Source organism: Nasonia vitripennis, chromosome 4 (assembly GCF_009193385.2).
Source record: "Nasonia vitripennis strain AsymCx chromosome 4, Nvit_psr_1.1, whole genome shotgun sequence".
In the NCBI taxonomy this organism is placed as follows: domain Eukaryota; kingdom Metazoa; phylum Arthropoda; class Insecta; order Hymenoptera; family Pteromalidae; genus Nasonia; species Nasonia vitripennis.
The window spans coordinates 29,825,855-29,845,616 of NC_045760.1; the positions used below are offsets into that span (position 1 = coordinate 29,825,855).

The following is a 19,762-nucleotide window of genomic DNA, read 5'->3' on the forward strand; positions in this document are numbered from 1 at the left end:
ATAAATTATACGCGTCGCGGGCATATTTGCAAAACTGACAGCAAACGCACCGGCGTATAATTACGGCGGGAAATTCAAAAATCATTTATTATTACACAGCGCAGCAGCTCTCAATTTAAATAGCCGCTAGGCACAGACGCGATATTATTTCGCTAATTTTTAACGACGCACATTTTATCGCGCTTTCGGCTCGAAAAAGCTCTGTCGTATATGCGCGAGCTCGATATATACAGCTCGATTCCCGGGCTCGAAAATGATCGTCCAGCCAGCATATCCCAGCCGGCTTTTGCGTTGCAAACAGTAATATCGAGAGGGCGCTTGAATCCGTTTAACGTTTACTCATTCACTCGCGCTTGCGACTATATACGGCAAATGAGATCGACTCGCGCTCGGAATCCCGAATCATATTCGAGAAGGTGATGTCGTCGGCGTATATCCCCTCCTTTATACGGCTTCCTGGACGTAAGGGCACGACTAGAGGACCTGCGCTGATAAGAGATTACGGTCACGTTCGGGGCTCGATTGATTTTCGAATGAAACCGCCTTCCTCCCACCCCCGCGGGGCAAAAAAAATTATAATAATTCACGGGAGAGATGAAGATTTCTCGCAGTCGACGCACGCGGGCCGGTATTATTTTATTTCATCTCTGTCTGGCAAATGCCCTGGAATTTCGCTTAGACTCTCAGGGAGAGCTTGACGCCTATATAGCTATGTGCGCGACGTCGTTCATTTCGCGCAGAGGCTTTTTTCGCGGAATTAACTCTCCAGAGAGGACTGCAGTATATGTATACGTATATATTTTATATTTATACGCTTAAGGGATTTCAGTAGTCATAAAGAGAAGGCGCGCCATTGTCGCGCGTCGATATTTATTTCAGCTGAAAAGGGGGAGGCGCTGCAAATATCAGACACACACACACACACACACACTGGATCAACGGATCGCGACTGCGTTTTATAGAGGCGGACGAATGAAGCGACGGCCAGTATACTCGTGAAATATAGCGATATTTTTCTTTCTTTTTATTGCTCGACTTTCGTTGGCATGACGACGCAGACGGTGTACTCGATGCTTCTTTCTTCCGCCTATTGTTAAAGATGTCGTTACCTTGTAACTTATATTCATCATTTTACTCCGATCTGGGCTTTGAAAAATAATCCAGTAAACATAACGAGAATTTCGCATCGGACCTTTGAATTCGGAGAAGCGCAAAAGCGAAACGCGGAAAAATTGTTTCCCTTCGTTGTATAAAGGCAGATTTAATTTAACAGAAAGTAAATTGGTAAAAATGTTGGTTTTTTGATGCGCGGAAACGCGCGCAAAATGAACAGTATACATTTATGACGCTTCTATAAAGTGATTCAAAATTTGATTGTTCGTAACGTCCGTTGAATTATAGTATTATACAAGCGGGATATTACATCAACAATTTAACGCACTGCCCACTGCCATATCAATATTATATACTCGCATTTCAGAATATGTAAACAAAATTGTAAAAGGTCATCAACGCCGTACGGCTATACGAGAGCAATCCTCTGCGAACTCAATATTTTAGCTCTCGGCGAGTTCGGTAACGTCACACCTTTTATACGCGGAGCGAAAATAAAATACCGGAATAAAATTCGGACACCATGTCCACCCAAGCAATTAAACGCTATACACACACATCAACTGCGCGAAATCTCGTTCTTCGCGTCGGATGCGATCGATAGACATACAAGCAGCCCCTGTTCCGAATTCGGCCCCGAAGCCGCTTTACGGTTGACTCGAATTTCACCCAATTCTAGAATCCATACTGAATTATTTATCATCCACTCGCTGTGCGCCCGTATATCTCTCTCTCTCTCAGCGCAGTGTGTATCTGACACAAGATTTACAGCCCCTGGGCTCTCTCTCTCCGCGAATATGAGCTGCAACTTTTCTTATCTTTGAAAAACGCGCAGCTGAGAAATCGCCTGAACTTATATTTTTCGTGTCTCGCAGGAACTGAACAGCCAGCATCTGGACCCGGTGGAAGTTTTCCGGGGCATACCATACGCAGCGCCGCCTGTAGGGGATCTTCGTTTTCGGACCCCACAGCCACCCCTAGGATGGAAAGGCATCAAACGGGCCGACGCTTACGGACAGGTCTGTCCGCAAAAGTTGCCGGACATACGCAATCAGACGCTCGCCTTGCAGGACATGCCTCAGGGAAGGTACAACCAACTGGTCAAGCTCTTCAAGTTCGTCGGCAATCAGAGCGAAGACTGCTTGTTTCTCAATCTCTATATACCCGGAAGCGGTGAGTGGGTTTACTGGGAATTTGGAATATTCTCTGTGATCGCGAGCTGTGCACGCAATATCTTTTAGAAATTTTGAAAATACGTCGGGGAAAAATATTGGTATCGCGTGTGAAATTTCTGAAAAATAGTAACGCGCTTTTGGATTTCTTTTAAGGGGGTTTATCGACGAGTGAAACCCGATATTACGTATACGCTTTTGATCTGGCGCGATAACGAGCTTTTTTTGTAATACCGAAAAATATAATCTTACGCGAACCTAAAAAAATAACCATATCAAAGAAGTCATCAGTGACATCGCGTACGATGAGCCAAACGACATTTATATGAAATCCCGAATGCCCGCGAAAATCCACTCGATAAAATTTAATTCTACCGTTGCAGCGGGCGGCAGTAGGAGCACCGATGCGAAGAGTTAATAATAGTCGGCTGTCGCGCGCTTGAGAGCTGTTTTGCGCGATTCCGGCCAGCCGAATAACCCGAAACCTTTTTTCAAACGCGATTAAAGGCTTTTAATTCGACAGCCGACGATACGACGAGCTGAACTTCATATTTATTCACACAATTATTCCGCGCTCTATATCTATATAGGGTGTACAGCTGGAAGCTTTTACAGGCGTCGCGAAACCGGAAAAACGGTAAAAGCTCTCCTGTGTGGGGGTGTGTGTGTGTGTGTGTGTGTGTGGCGATAGCCATTAACGGCCGAGTGATTAACGGAATTTTACTCGACACCCGTGCTGTTTTTTTTTTCTTTTTTTTTATTACTATTTTTACTCGACGCCGGGTATGACGTCGCTAAAGTCGATTTTGTGGTGTACGGTGAGCTTGTTACATATTCAGAAAAAAAAGGAACTCATTAGCCGTCGTTAAGTTATTCGGAATTCGCGTCGAAATTTAAATGAGAAAAAGCATATTTCAGCCATGCAAATGCAGCGGAAGGCGATTATCGCGTTAAGTACGTCGAAAAGCGACTATAAACATTAACCCAGTTACCTTTCGCCGTATAGACGTATACGTTCGTTATAAACAAAATAAAATTTCACCTCGCGGCTACGACCCCGAGATCAAAGTTTCAACGGCTATATCCAGCAAAATCGACCATCTCTGCAAACGTCACAAAAACCTATAAAAAAAAAAAAATCTCGAGGAAATAGCTCTAATTCCAGAGCCCACCAGGCAGCAGCAGCGATCAGGCCACAATCACACAGAGCAGTGATGGCGCGAGTATAACACACCCGCACCGCCGCGAGGATGGTCTGGCGCGAACACGATGGAAATTCAATTTTCACGAAACCAATAAAACGCGTGTTCGCGTTAATGGCCGCACGACGCCCCCGCAGAGAGAGAGAGAGAGAGAGAGAGAGAGAGAGAGAGAGAGAGAGAGAGAGAGTATATACTTAACGTTTATGGCGAGACGAGGCTAAAACGCGGTCTGAGCTTGCGGCAAGCCTCGATGTTCACCGCGTTCTTTCTTCCTCTACGGCATATCGCGTAGGTGTATTATTATTTAAGCGGCCATACAGCTCTGCATCGGCCGTTTATACCGAAAGTGCAATCTGCCGCGGTGAAATTTTAACGCGAGCTCCGCGCGTCCTGATTACAGGGCCTATAGTATCTGCCTACTCTCGGTTAATTTTTAAACGCTGAGAGAGCTACTGCGTCGAATTTTTTTTCGCTTTTTCATTAGAGTGTAAAATAATGCCAACTCGAGATAGTCGCGCCGGCGATTCTTTTTTTATACGTAAATAACGATTCAATTTTACTCCACTCTATTTAACTTCTCGAATTAAAAGCATCGCTGCGCGTATTGTGTCCCGAGTATACACAAAAAGCTCGGAGCTTTCACGCTAATCACCGCTGCGAATTAACTCTCGCGATTTTCCGAACGATCCTTTGACACTGTAGCCTGTGTATACAGAACAAACGACGATCACTGCTACTACTACTACGGAAATAAGTCGAGCGGAATACACACACACACACACATACAGTCGAGCGGCTTCGATTTACCAGCGCTTAATCCGGCAGTAGTCCGACTTTTTTCCCCCGAAGCATTTCTCTTCGGGAGAACAGCTGCTGCTGCATAAAAAGAGCCTTTCTCTCTCGTTCTGTTCAGCTCTTAGAGCTTTTTCGAAATTCAAGCTCGCGCATAACGAGGCAGTCGCTTAACCCGCGTGAATTATCGCCTACTCGGTGTCTTAATGAATTTTCGTGTGTACGGCTGAATCGCTCGCTTAATTTTCCTTTACTCTCTCTCTCTCTCTCTCTCTCTCTCTCTCTCTCTCTCTCTCTCTCTCTCTCTCTCTCTCTCTCTCTCTCTCTCTCTCTCCGTTAAACGGAAAAATAAGCCGAGGGTCCTCGCAATTATACTCTGTATAAGAGCAGGTTTCGGCTAATTAAACGCACCAGATGCTTTTTGGCTTGGATTTTTGTGTCGGAACTTTAACGCCGCGGATATCGCTTATGAAGTAGTAATTAAGAGGGAACTGTAACAGGTCAACTCTCTCCGACGATGTTTTTTTGTTCGCCCTCTCTGTGTGTAATGCTCGTTTAATTACGTTTGATTAAAAACTTTCAGGGGTGAAATATAAGAAAACGCTTCGCGGAGCTGGAATACAAGGGGCTTTCGTAGCGGTTTTCTTCGAGTTTCCAATTTCAGAGATGTTCTATATACAGACTAATAAACAATTTGCCGTCGAGAGAGAGAGAGAGAGAGAGAGAGAGAGAGAGAGATCGTCTGCGGAAACTTGATATTCCGCTGCAGTGGTCGCCCGCGAGGGAAGAATTATTATTAAAATTATATGCCGCGAACGAAAATCCAATATTATTTTTAAGCAGATTTATGCGCTGCGCTACTACGCAAATTCGTAATGCATTCATGAAATGCAGAGAAGTTTCTTTTTCTCTCTTTTGTTTCGCCTTTAAAAGAGAATCTCTCGACAGCCGCGACACCGCGGGACACGCTGTTGTTTTAAAAGCGTGAATTAATTTCAAACAGCGGAGCCAATTTCCCAGAGGATATCTATATACATATAGCACGTAAATACACAATATGCAATAATAATCTTGTCGCGTATGTCTATGCACAGGTGCGCGAGGACTGGAGGCGCCTTACGCCGTGATAGTCTACGTCCACGGTGAGAGCTTCGAGTGGGGCACCGGCAACATTTACGACGGCTCTGTACTGGCCAGCGCCGGCCACGTCATAGTGATTACCCTAAACTACCGCCTCGGGATCCTAGGTAACGTTACATGCACACACACACACACAAGTGCTATGCGCTCAAAAACTGTTTCAACTGCAATTTCCTCGCGCTGACAAGGCCGGGCCGCAAACTTTTGGGATTACAGTTTATGACCTTCTAATTATGCACGCGATGAACTTGCGCGCCGCGGAAAAAACTTTTCGCTGAGTGCTCCAGTCTCTTCTTCTTATTTTTTTTTCCTTTGCTCTCTGTGAGAAGAGGAAAAAGTCTTCTTCTTCTTCTTCTCCCCGAGATTTTTTCCATTCCCGGGGATAGATTTTATTTTTAGGCCACAGCAGCACTTTTTTAAGCAAATTACTAATTTCCCGCTGTGCCCTTACTTTGGTAACTTTCTGAGAGGTCTTTCGGCGTGTTCAATTATTAAGAAGAAAAAAAATGGTATAACGTCTCTGCACAGGTTTCCTGCGAACGAAGCCGATAACCGAGTCGACGGACTCGGTGATGAGCGGCAACCTGGCACTGCACGACATCGCTCTGGCACTTACTTGGGTCAGGGAGAATATCGGCGCGTTCGGTGGTGATCCGACGCGAGTCACCCTCATGGGCCACGACACTGGCGCTGCCCTCGTCAACTACATACTGCTCGCGCCCTTCGCCAAAGGTGCGTACCTATCCAACGGCTAATTTACACTTCAGCATGACAACGTATGTAACGCTACAGTCTCCTTTGTCCCTTATACACAATACATCTTTAATTATTCCCTTTTGTATACAGCGCTGCCCTAGGAAAATGAAGCGTCGAGTGCAGTGTATCACTTGTCTTGTTTATACATACGAGTATATAGTGTTAATTAAAAATTAGCGTGTATATGTTTCCCTTGCGCGGAAAGTCCTCGCTTAATTATTCCGAAAGAGCTCTTTCGAGTGCTTACGTACGTTATACGTCAAATATGTATATATATACGGGGGCTATTACCGCTGGATGAACAATTTGAATAGCGCGGTGCAGCTTGTTGCTCGGCTAATTTCCCATTCATCCGTTTGCCGGGAGAGAATTAATTCAACTGGGCTTATTATTTTTAGGGGTAGAGAGAGAGAGAGAGAGAGAGCTACTCGCTACGTCTATGCACGCGATGAAGCACAAAGGAAGGTTATTATTGTTGCAGTGTAGTTTTGAGCGGAAAATTGCGGAGAGGTGGATGTTCGATTTTTCAACTCGCGTCGTATAACCGCAGAGTGTGCAGAAGTAGTTGTATATAGGTATAGACGCGTGCGAGGGGATCCTCGTCTCGTTAATTATAATTGCCGCTCCGATCGAGAGCTTATTAAGTCGATCGATTAGCATTCGCGCCCTCTCGTTGTTTCTTCTCCTCCTTCGTGGATTTTCCCTTAGCTCGAAATTGCGGTTGTCTTTTTTTCCCCGACGACGCTGCGTTGTACTCGTGTAGAGCGGAAATATCTAGTGAGGGAAAATACGAATTGAATATTCGATGAATAAAGCGAAATCAATGGATTCCATCCTTCGTACAGGGTCATTAGAGAGAACTTCTCAAAGAATTCAGCTTAGTCTCAGCTCTGAACTAAAAAACTTTCCGATTTTCACCTCCTCATCCCGTGACCTCCTTACCATAGCGCAGCTCTCATCAACCGTTAGTAAAAGGGCTACGAAATCGGTCGCACGCGTATATACAGTCCGGAATCGCTTTTTATACCCGAGTAAAAGAGTGTCTGATTAATGGATGCATTCGCTTCTTGCCTTCCGGGGCTGCGGCACTATTACTTCTGCAGCTTCGCTCGAGGCTCGTCCGTATAGATTCAATGGCACAGAGCGGCCCTGTCAAATCAGAATGTCTGCCCCGTGGCCTAGAGCGGAAGGAAGCCGAGCGAAAAGGGGATAGAGAGACGGTTAAGAGAGGAAAAGAGCGGAAGCAGTCGTGACAAATCGTTCTCCAGCGATCTCTCTTGCTGAAGTAGCTGTGCGCTACATCGTGGGCTGCGTTTTTTTTCTTCTATTCCTTTTTGGCTGCGGGGCTGTTTTCTTGCGCCGTAACCTCGTCGTCGGGTGCATTATAATCGCTCTTCGAGGCAGATAGACTGTGTATTCAAGACGCTCGTCATCGTCTGCTTCTTCTTTCCACGTTTTTCTCCGCTGCGCGATTATTCGTTCGGTATAAATAACCGAAAAACAAGCCACTCTAGTTTTACCTTAAATTAGTACACAACTCGGTTAATTAAAACCTTCCCACATCACACGCACTTCTCATCGCGCGCAAATTAATTAACGAATAGATTCGCCCCTGCCGTATCCGTAAACATCAGCAAAAGCTGTTTCCCAGGGCTTCCCTTTTCCCGCAAAAGAAATCCCCCGATGGGAATTCGTTTCTCATCACCGGCGAAAGCCCTCGCTCGGCCAAACGACATAAAGATTTCAATCGAATCACACGCGGTACCACCGCCGCAACGATATAACCGTGACTCGGCGGCCCTAATAGAAATAGAGACCAATCCGACCAGCTGCGGCCTAAACGAGCTACACGTGAAATATATATATAGGAACTATATCCGAGATATACCCAATAATATTGTATACAGGGAAAAAGAAGAAGAAGCGACCCAGTCTCGACTGTTTACCTTGACAAGATGGTTCAATCGCCTTGAGGGCTGCCTCGGCTAAGTTTTGCCCCTTGCTGTTTGTGCTCGCTCGGCTGTGTATATTATGTATAGACATATATACGTCGAAGACACGTCGATGCCGCCGCTGGACTTGAGAGGCTTCAATCTCCGCTTTTGGCCATAGAGTAGTACGCGTGGTCTCATTCAAATGAGAATTCGTCCGGCTAATTTGATTGTGTGTACGCCGAGAAGCTTCTCCCCTGGTGTGGTTGATCGAGAGACGCCCTGGAGTCAATAGCCTACGATCTGGAGCTCGATCGATTATTTATACATGGTCAAAGGTGATGCATTTCTTATACGTATATATTATGTTGTCCGGATATTTCACTCGACTGTTGGCTGCGCATCTCCGTGGTTCGAAATTTACATTTATATGGGAAGATCCCGACTGACGTGCGCTGCTGCCGCGAAGACATACGCGGCTGTATAAGCGAAATCGCTCGATATCAATATCAAGCTCTCGTGGATATGATCTCTCTCTCTCTCTCGGTGGAATCCAAGAAAATATAAACATTCGCGGAAAATTCATCCATACACACGCGCACGTCGAGCGTAAACAAATGATACGGGCTTGAGGGAATTCGGGTTGACTCGCGCGAGCGTCGATTTATATCGATATTCATATATACGCTATACACTTTATCCAATTTTTATCGCGAAGATTTGATCTTTGGGTTCGTGTTTTAAATAATAAAATACGCGAAAATGATTTAAAATATTTAAAGAAGCTTTCTCGTGCTTTTGAAATAATTATTACATTCTCTTCTTCGCTCATCAAAGGCTCTCTGCAGTTTATTACAAAAGCCCTTGTCAAATTTGCTTCATCTTCCCATTACTCGCTACAGCAACGATCGATGTACATAACGTAGCCCCAAACACCTGTATATCTAAAAAAGCAAATAAGAATCCGCCCCAATACGATAAAAATCATCGAATTATCACATTTTCCTCCGAGCCAAGAAGTCGCTACTCGGCTCTCTGAATCCTCCTGAAATCGGAAGTGTCCGGCGAGAAATCCTCTACAACCCCTACCAGTCACACATACATCTATAGAGGACACACAGCAGTAGTACAAGCTCCGGCGCATAAGGCTTGCAAGCTCCCGGGAAAGCCGGAAACGGAGCCGCGCATCTCTGGGCTGTGCTGTAATACGGGGCCGAGGCGCCTATACTACCTCTGAAAAACCAACGTCTCCTACATCCACGTGTATACCTATATACATACGTACTCGCTCCGACAAGGGTCTTTACTCGAATCGCTGCCCCGGGCTATTTCCGCGCGCTGCAGCGCCGGATATTGACCTGAATCCCCGCGGCTTTTCCGTCGCTCCTCTATTATGTCGGCATTAATTTTCGAGTGATAGTTGTCAGCATTCGGTCAGGCTGTGAAATTCGTGCGCCGTTTTTTTTTTCTTCAAGCTCTATACGTATGGGTAGAAATTTTAAGCAAATATTGCTCAGTTATATAGAGTAAAATTCGCTTCAATCGTCGTTCGAGAAAAAATTGCATGATTCTTACTCGACAAAATTTCTTCCCGTGCAGTGCGATTACTCTTAAATTCGATATAATTCTCTATACATCACGGCTGAAACGCGCGATTTTCGAGTCTCTCTCTCTCTCTCTCTCTCTCTCTCTCTCTTTCGGTCGAAAAAGGCGAACACGAGGATAAATCCGATTAAAACGCCTTTATCCGAGCGCGCGTTCGCGGCTCCTTTATGAAACTCTTAAACGATTTAACCGCGTAAATGCAGCACTTTGAGAAATTGAAAGCTGTCGGAAAAGAACTCGCCTATACCCGCCGCGCAGAGAAATAAGAGAAAGAAAAAAAAGCTCCGAGCGAACTCTCAGACGTTATTAAAACGCAGAAACATTAAAGTAAATAGAATCGCCTCGGCAGAGCTGCGCGCGAGAAATCAAGAGAGAAAGAGGGCAAGAAAATCGAGGAAAAAGCGCGCGCACGCGACGCTAGCGTGTGTGTGTGTATATATATATATATATATATATATAGAGAGAGAGAGAGAGAGAGAGAGAGAGAGAGAGAGAAGAAGAAGTAAAAAGTAAAGACTTTTCGTAAGGCTTTTCTCCAACTTTTCGCTAGTCGGGAGAGCTGCGTTACAAGCCGTCGCTTTAAAGTGGTCACTGCAGCAATGCGAACCTCCTCGAAGAAAAGCGTGACGAGCCCAGCCCATATTTATCTCTCTTTCTACTTACTCTCCTCTGTATGTATGTATACACGTATATACAGCCTCCAGAGCCAGTCCTTTTAGTAATTATAGAGAAAAGTAGCGCGGTGCGGCCGCAATTAGGGGGAGCATGCATGCCGCTACTTTCGCGGTCTTTTTTATAATTACCACACACACGCGCGCTTCGTTCACCTTTTCTCTCTCTCTCTCTCTCTTTCTCCCTTTCCTGCTTAGTATAGTAGTTGGGAAGGAAAGAGAGCAAGTTCTTATGCGTTTCTCCGCTTTTTGGTTCGTGAAACGACAAGCACTTTTCCGGCCGTGCGCTAAATTTAGAGGAAAACGCGGTGTGCGCACAGTGCAGCGGCCGAAAAAACTCGCTGCAATCGTGTTTGCGCTATCTCGAGAGGCTTGCTCTCAAGGTGTTCTTGGGAAAAAGAGCCCGGCTTGCGCGCGGCTCCGTGGCCTGAAAATTTTCGTGCGAATAAGGTCTTTATTTTTAGAAGGAACGAGGTTATAGCTTCATTCGGACGCTATAGCTGGTTCATGGCACGGCGCATGCGTACTGCGCGCCCGGGCAGACGACGCACGTCTGCCATGCGTCACCATGACCTTGAATTTCAACCTGTATTCAATTAACTATTTCCGCGTTGTAAAATGCTTGACTTATGCACCTACTGTTCACGGAAAAAAACGTGAGACTGGGAGGACACCGGCACTCGTGTGCAGAATCAGGTAAGCTGAATTATGCCGATACAGCGCATACGCGTGCCATTAGGGCACACAATCGTGCCGAATGAGAGCGATCTGAGCGAAGCCCATGCAGTACAGACCCGGTGACGTTTTGGCACCATAGTTCTTGTGCTGCCCGCTGCCTCGTTCGCAGCGCGCTCTCTCCGAAGCATGCGCGCGCATAGTGTCACAGAGGCATTTTTCCATTCGGTTCGGTGTGTAGCTCAGAGTTCTAGTTGTGACTTGTGGCTTCCCTCGTAGAAAATACGCTGTAAGACATGGCCGGTGAATAACTATTGGCCATATTTTTCTTAGCATAATATATCAAAATAATATGCCCACATTATGTTGAGTACTTGACTACACCGATGGGTTTATAACCTAAAATCCATAAACTTAAGAATCAAATTTCTTTTAACGCACTAAATTCTGAAATCATTTACGTTTAAAAAAATGATTTTACAATAAATTTTGAAATTACAAGGAAATGTGTTAAGAGCAGTAACCTAACCTTGAATATTTATGCATACACATTTACATATAATCACACTCAAAACTCACTAACGCACACACACGCACATATATATATATATATATATATATATATATATACACTATTCTGGCATGCATGTTTTTATTTAATCTGTGTGTTCAAGATTGCCAATGATGGAGTATAAATGTGTTGATCTTGATAGATATAATTCTCCAACTAAGTGTTCCAGTCAGTCGCAGGCAGTATATATCACTATAGTTCCTTATATCATGCAGTGTATTCATGCAAGATGTTTAATCTGTCATGCAGATGCTTATTTTATTATGTAGAAACAGGCTAGGGTAACAATTTTTGCTTGTCTGTCTTGGCTAGCTGATCTACACCGAAGCCCATGGCTCCGGAGGCAAAATTTACACATGGGTGTTTACATGAGCATTTAAACTACAGCACTTGAGATAAAGACAAGTGGATATATTGTTTTAACAACTTAAAACAAATCACCATGCAAAATTTCAGCCCTCTAAGTATGATAAATTTTAATTGAGAGCAAAAAGAAAAATTGAAAAAAGTAATCGTACAATCATTGAGAATTTGATTTTCATCATTGGCAATCTTGAACACACAGATTACACCTAATGTTTTTTATAATATCCACACTTACATAAAAACATGCATGCCAGAATAGTATACATATATGTTAGTGAGTTTTGAGTGTGATTATATGTAAATTTGTATTCAAGGTTAGGTTACTGCTCTTAACGCATTTCCTTGTATTTTCAAAATTTATTGTAAAATCATTTTTTTTAACGTAAATGATTTCAGAATTTACTGCGTTAAAGAAATTTAATTATTAAGTTTATGGATTTTAGGTTATAAACCCGTTGGTGTAGTCAAGTACTCAACACAACTAGAACTGTGAGCTACACGCCGAACCGAATGGAAAAATGCCTCTGTGACACTATGCGGAGACACTTCGGAGAGAGCGCGCTGTGAACGAAGCAGCGGGCAGCACAAGAACTATGATGCCAAATCGTCACCGGGTCTGTGCTGCATCGGCTTCGCTCAGACCGCTCTCATTCGGCACGATTGTGTGCCCTAATAACACGCGTATGCGCTGTATCGGCATAATTCAGCTTTCCTGATTCTGCACACGAGTGCCGGTGTCCTTCCATTAGGCTCACTTTTTTTCCGTGTTGGTTTGGGAATAATATAACATCGTGAATGCGTTACATATGCTTAAAATAAAGTTTATTTAACATTTTTTACAATTTTGAAATCACACTAGCAGCAGGTCGGCTATAGACAAAAAACTTAATAAAATACTAGAATTATTGGCCAACATTGTCCAAATTGATTGAAATACATGTACAAATACAATTAAAATCGTAAATAAATAATCGAAATTTAAAAAATTGACTCTTGAAAATAATCCAATAAAAACACTCATTCATTAATCAACATTTACACAAACGTTCTCAGTCCGACTACTATTGCTCCGGCTTGAGAGACAAGTACAGCTTGTCTTTGACCTTCTTACGGATCGGATTTATTTTCTTTAAAATGTTCGTTATCAGAACAACTATCTCTTCGGTCCTGTGGCCAGTCTTCTTCGCTTTGAACTTCTGAAGAAGCTCCGTCGTCGTCATCGGCTTGCGCATCAGGTAGCGCCTGACCGCGTCTTCTGTTATTCCAGTTTCGCTGACAAATAAAATAAAAACGAATTAATTCCAAGCTCGACAAATTGCGACATCAAATTATAAAATCCAAGTAATGCATACCTATTTGACCCAGACGATGACGGCATGTAGTTACTTTCCACTTTCATCTTCATTGCCGTCGAAGGCTCAGGCGAAATGGTCAAAGGTCTCTTCCTCGACTCGGATATAGCAGCGCTAGCGATGGTCGGTGTGGCTGATCTGGGACTCGGTGTACTGGCTGGCTTCTGATCGGGGCTGGATTTCGCGTCGGTAGAAGATGCTGTGCCGTTTTTCTTTTCTCCATTTTGGGCATTCTTGCCTTTGCTCTTCTTTCCATTACTCGTGCCCGCTTTCTTCTTATCCTTGTCGTCCTTGTCGCCGTCTGTTTCGTCAGATTTTTCAGCTTCATCCTTCTTCTCTTTATCGTCTTCGTCCTCGTCCTCTTCATCGGACACCAGTAATTTTCTCAGAGCATCTTCCTCCGCCACGGATTTGATTTCCTTTTGCAACTCGAGCTCGGATTCAGAGGCTGACGAATCGGATATGTAATCGCACTCTCTTCCCTCCTCGTCTCCGTCATCGCTCTCTTCGAACGCTTCATCGTCTGACACGTTCTTTTTCTTCTTTTTGCCAGCACTTTTCTTTTTCTTTTTCTTATCGTCCTCGTCTTCCTCGTCGGATTTCTTTTTGTTTTCCTTCTCGTCGCTGTCGGAATCATCGTCGTCGTCGCTGTCCATCCAGTCATCCATTTCAGAAATTTTTAAAACTTTCGAGTCCTTTCCTGTCTTCTTTCCTTTCTCGGTTTTCAGCATTTCGCTATCTTCGTCGTTTTCTTCATCGTTGCGTAATCTCTTTCGCATCATGACCGAGAAATAGTTCATCACTTTATTTCTTTGATTGAACTCCATCTCCGCCTCCTCAGCACTCAGAGCGTTGTACCTTTGAACGGGCTGGAAGTTGTACCTTTGAAAAGTAATTCAAAATTAGCGCTTGAATAGCATACTTTTAAAAATAATAGTGCATTATGCAACAAGGCAATTTTAAAATTCAAAATTTTGTTCCCGCATTTGCGGGAACAAAATATTTATATTTCCGTAAATGCGGGGCCAAAAATATATGCGGGCTACCTTAGTCCCACTTTGCAGGGAATAAAGTAACTATTATAGTTAGGCAATGAGTAAATACGTAAATATTCTTACCATTCCTTTAGTGGAAATGCCTCTATATTTCCGTCGTCACCGCTGACGAAGACGTAGTAAGCTGAATTGTCACCGATGCCGCCGTTTCGATTGCCCTTGAACTTTTTGCCGGTTTTACCCGTAGGTTTGAGTATCCAAGGCTGGGCTTCCGGATTGTACTTTTGACTTATGATGCCAAACTTCTTCCTCCTTGCCTCTTCTCTGGCTTCTCTGCCAAACTCTGAACCGGCTCCGTATTTGGGTATCTCCTCTTGTGCCCTGTTAAAATCACTCCTGTTATTTTCTCTCTCCATCTTCGCGTCCTTCCATTCATTAAAGTCGATTCCTTGGGCTGTATTAAATTTCATTACATTAAATTTTTTCTTCGTGTTTCTGGAAAAATAAACAGATACAGAACGTTAGTCGTTTAAGATCGCTTTGCACTCGTTCCGATAGTCAGAATCGAGTTCAGCGCTTCGTAGGTAAAAATTGCGAGATATTAAAAAATGATTTATTCAAATTTATTCAAATACTTACTTCGGCACCCTTACGCTGAACTCAGTTATCTGTGGCGGAAGATTTGGCTGTAAAAAATAGAATACATGATTAGCTTGGTTCCCAAAAAATACAAAGTGATCTTCAACAAAGTTTAACGGTTTGATTATTGAAAATAAAAAAGCTTACCTCTGATACCGTAGCTGCTGATGCTAATCTAGCGGAATTCATTATTGCGCCGTGCTTTTAAAATATAAATTTCAATTTATATCAAGTGGTCAGTTAGCTCTGACAGTTTCGAGTCTGATATTTCTCGAGTTCTGCCTGATACATGCTCCGCACAGTATATTTATAGGCATCTCCGCAGTGCTGTCGGGGTGGCGTTTTGCCCTTACGTTAGGATAGGTCCGTAGCGGTGGAGGGGAGAATCGGCTTTTCTTGACACCCCCAACTGCTGGGTTGAAGGCTTGCCGCTTGGGTTTTCGTACCTGGAGCTTCACGAGCCATTAATAATGACCCTCAGGTAGATTGGGACACAATTAGGACGCTATGTCGTAAATGCGTCGCAGGCATGCAATAAAATTCTGCTAGGCGGCAACGTGGTTTTACCCAAACATTAGTAGACGATACGGCGCTGGGTTTCTTCCAGAGGTATGTCTAGCTCTAACGGGAATTATGCTAGAATAAATTAATAAGATTTCTTACGCCTTCCTTAATGTACAACAAACAATCTCGATATATAGGCTGAGGATCGCAGCGTCGATTCTTACCCTCTTACTCCCACTCTCGAGCACCGCTTAGGTCTGCACAGGACCCAAGCGTCTTACCTTGGTCCGTAGCGGTGGAGGGGATAATCGGCTTTTCTTGACACGCCCAACTGCTGCGCTGAAGGCTTGCCGCTTGGGTTTTCGTACCTGGAGCTTCATGAGTCATTCATAATGACCCTCAGGTAGATCGGGACACAATTAGGACGCTTCCAGAGGTATGTCTAGCTCTAACGGGAATTATGCTAGAATTTATTAATAAGATTTCTTACGCCTTCCTTAATGTACAACAAACAATCTCGATATGTAGACGGAGAAAAAAAATGTTGAATCTACCGAAGCGACTTCAGTAGGATCTACTTGCGTAAAAAATGTGCGAGAATAGACTCGCACAGCACGAAATTTCCGAGCGAGAAAAGTGGGGGAAGCGCAGCAGTGGCGGTAGGCGGGGCTAGACGAGTTTGGGCCCTTCTGCGCATTCGATGAGTGTCTACCGCGCAGGATTTTCTTTACCTAAGTCGTCAAGTAGATTCTACTGAAGTTTTGAGTAGCCTCAACGTTTTTTTTTCTCCGTGTAGGCTGAGGGTTGCAGTGCCGGTTCTTCCCCTCTTACTCCCACTCTCGAGCACCGCTTACGACTGCACAGGACCCAAGCGTCTCACCTACGCCTGCTCTAATTTTTTAATTTTACTTTATTTATCCAGTTCGACAACCGAAAAGTACAAAATCGCAGCATATTTTTCTTCAAACGCTTTGTTTTCAGCGCATACGAATATAGCATTAAGCACTGGTCGGGAAAATATTTCAAATAGTTCATCCTAAATAAAACCGGCTGAAGTTCTCTCTGCGCACTCGCCCGAACTACCGACGCTCGCGCGAAGCGTCAGGCAATTAATTAAAGCTTGTGTGCCAAATTTTGGGCCTGATAGAGCGTGTCGCACCGAACTTGGTATTCAATTATATATACCAAAAATCGTTTCTAGGGTTGTTGTTTATGTATAAGCGTTTTGAAAATGTCTACAACTTTTACATAAAACGTTTTTATGTAAAATGCATGTAGCCGCAGTTTTATAACAAATAATTGGTTTTTAAGCTGTAAACAATCAATTTTGGGCTGTAACCTCGAGTTATAAGCGTTTGCATGAGTTGAAGTTAATAAGAAAAACCGCTGCCAATTTATTGGCACGTAGTTTCCTCCAAATAAATTTATAGGTCTGATTTCTGTTATCTGAGGTGGCGGATTTGGCTGTAAAAAATAGAATAAAATCACAGCATGTTTTTCTTCAAACGCTTTGTTTTCAGCGCATACGAGTATATGGGCATTAAGCACTCGTGCGAGAAAATGTTACAAAAAAACTCGTCCAAAATAAAACCGGCTAAAATTCCCTCTGCCCGTGCAGATCGTTTAGCACTGAAAAAACAAGTGTCGAACGACGAAAAATATCTGTTATTTGATTTTTCCCTCTCTAAAAACGCTTTCCTCTCTCCCTCTCTTCCGCATATATGTACTACGCCTCGAAATTCTTTTCCGGAATAGTATAATCCTGGCCCCCGCTTACGCAGCTGAAAAACTATATAAAGCTCCTAAACGAATTCCCCGCTCATACCGAATCAAAGTTCGCCAGCTGTGAATTATTTCTTCAGCGGCACTGTGCGCGCAAAAAAAAAATTATAAAAACTAACAGCCGCGTGGGTAAAGTCGATGTATAATAGAATCACTAGAGCCTTGCCGAATATAAATTCCCCTCGAAATCGCATTAAAGCAAACACACACACGTATAGAAGCTCAGACGCGTAGGGAAAACAATGTGTGCAGAGGGCAGCGGAAGGTAGCAAGCGAAGGTATTAATTGAAGCCCGTTCGCCGGAGCGAGAGTCGCATATATATATATATATAGACATACATCCAAATTTCCAGGGTATATACATACAGCCTCGAGTTCAGCCAAGCAGCAGCCGCGCTTCCCTTTTCCTCTACATATAACTATAGCTACACCGGGGCTGCTGCTGCTACTGTGCACCGCGCGTATAGCATTATACTATACCTATAGCGTGTAGCTAAAGACAATAAATTAGATTCGCCCATATTCTAGGAAAGTGAGGACGCGGTCCCGGCCCTTTCAAACTTTGATTTACTTTCAATCCCCCCAGGAAAATTGCAAAGTTCTACCCTGCACTACGCGCCGGACTGCTATCTCTCCTCCTCCTACTCCTCCTCCTCCGCCTCGGCCTTTTGTCAAGAGCCGTGTTCCCTCATCCCTCCCTCTCAGCAACGAGTCTTTTCCGATCCCCCATTCTTCGCTCTCGCGGATGTTATCGCTCCGTCCGTTGTTTCTTGTTTACTTTTAATCTTAGCGAGCCGCGTGCTAACGAAAGCTACACAATTTCCTTTCGCGTGCGGTTTTATCATTCGGCCCTCTATACTATCCAGCCGCGCGATGACGTCGTTCTCTCTCTCCCTCTCACTACACTGCTGCAGTGGATCGAATGGAGAATCGACGGAATTGCTTTTTCAAGACCCCGAGAACATGTGCGCGCGCGGACGAGCTTTTTTCGCGCGCGCCGAGCTTTTTACGACTGATCCTGTACTCTCTCCTTGTCAGCGCTAGAGGCCTTTTAACGAGAAGTTACTGCGATAAAATTGTTTCCGCGGAATTTGCATACACCTGCTGCTGCTCTGTGTTTCGCCTCGGCGTGTAGGGGGGCTAACTTTTATGAAAGAATAGTCAATTTTGCGAAGCGCCGAACAAAAAAAGAAACTCAATAAACGCGCAAAAAAAGATCAATCATCGCGGAATCCTCGAAATATCGCGAAATAAAAAAAAAACCCAATAGGTATAACATACGCATCCGCGGTATCGAAATGATTGGCTCGTCGTGTCGTGATGTTTTTTCACGGTTCTGCGCGCATTGTGAGTTCGCGGACAAATTGAAAAACTAATTGAACCGCGCGTTTCGCTTTGATATTTTTCAGCGCGCGCGCATGCAAGCATTCTTTCGAATCGCCGTTATATACGCTCGTTTGAAACACAATACTATATATGAATTTTTCGAGAGGCCCGTGTACGCGATTCGAAGCTGCAGTTAATTTTTGTTTTCAGGTCGTAACGCATAATCAAATGTACATCGCTCGTGAGGTAAAAGCTCGGGAGTATAGAGCTTGCGCAGAGTGTAATTTTCCAAGCGAGAGTCGCGTGGCAGGTGTTGCGGTTGGAAAATGATTCGGTGGCGAGCGAGCGAGCCAGAGCGATTCCTGCATTTTTTATAACCGATAAAACCTATAGCCTTTTGATGACAGCTTAAACTTACGAGCCGCACGTGCGGCGACTCTTCTTTTTTCTATAGAGAGCCGACGTCGACGGAAAAACGAATTCAACGATGTGTATAGGGGACGTATGGTCTGCTATTTTATAATCTCGCGTATGCGTGTGTGTGTGCGTGTTAGAAATAGATTTTAAAATATGCAATAATACGTAAACTCGAGTTAAGCTCCAGTGACCCTTACGATCAAATTTTTGCCTTGATCGATCGCCACGAGCAACCGCAGCTGTATACCCGCCAAGTCCGAATACATCCTGTCGCGTTAGTGCGTTACAAACGTAATCAGGCTGAAACTGCATCGCGCAGGGGCCGGACGCTCATCGAAGTTGCCGAGATCGGACCGAATCGTCGCTAGCTATACACCAATGCATACATACACAGATCGCGTAATTGGCTCGTGCGGCTCGCTCCGCCGCGTGTATCGGTTGCACACGACCATATCAATATTGGCAACACTCCAGCCCACTGCAGTGTGCGCAGGATATATCTGCCTTGGCTTTCTCTCTCACCGCGTCATCTTTTAATAGCGGCAATAAAGCTGCCCGTATAAACTCGACAGACTGTGTTGGTTCTGTATACCGGGTGTCCTCCACCTAGCCGTCCATAGGGGAAGTGTAGGTGGAAACGATTTATCCGGGAAAAATCATAGTGAAAGAATTTGGAGACCTTCTTCGGATTTTACAGCCCATAATGAGGGGAAGATAATCCGTGGAGGAAGGGTCGAGGATGAAGCTGCCGGT

General features: G+C 44.3%; 2 protein-coding genes across 2 annotated transcripts in view; one reads left to right on the forward strand and one right to left on the reverse strand.

Moving 5' to 3' along the window:
* LOC100123248 (neuroligin 5) overlaps positions 1-19,762 on the forward strand; it is a 101,911-nt gene that overhangs the window by 73,509 nt on the left and 8,640 nt on the right. Inside the window, exons 3-5 of the mRNA XM_008216641.3 lie at positions 1,989-2,286; positions 5,374-5,526; positions 5,948-6,151. Coding sequence (XP_008214863.1) covers positions 1,989-2,286; positions 5,374-5,526; positions 5,948-6,151 — 655 coding nt within the window. The remainder of the gene's footprint in view (positions 1-1,988; positions 2,287-5,373; positions 5,527-5,947; positions 6,152-19,762) is intronic.
* LOC107982164 (general transcription factor IIF subunit 1-like) lies at positions 12,800-15,275 on the reverse strand. The gene is made up of 5 exons (XM_016989705.2): positions 15,128-15,275; positions 14,981-15,027; positions 14,465-14,836; positions 13,347-14,228; positions 12,800-13,266 (listed from the first exon to the last, which is right to left on the reverse strand). The coding sequence occupies exons 1-5, from the start codon at positions 15,167-15,169 to the stop codon at positions 13,056-13,058; spliced, it is 1,554 nt and encodes a 517-aa protein (XP_016845194.2). The 5' UTR covers positions 15,170-15,275; the 3' UTR covers positions 12,800-13,055.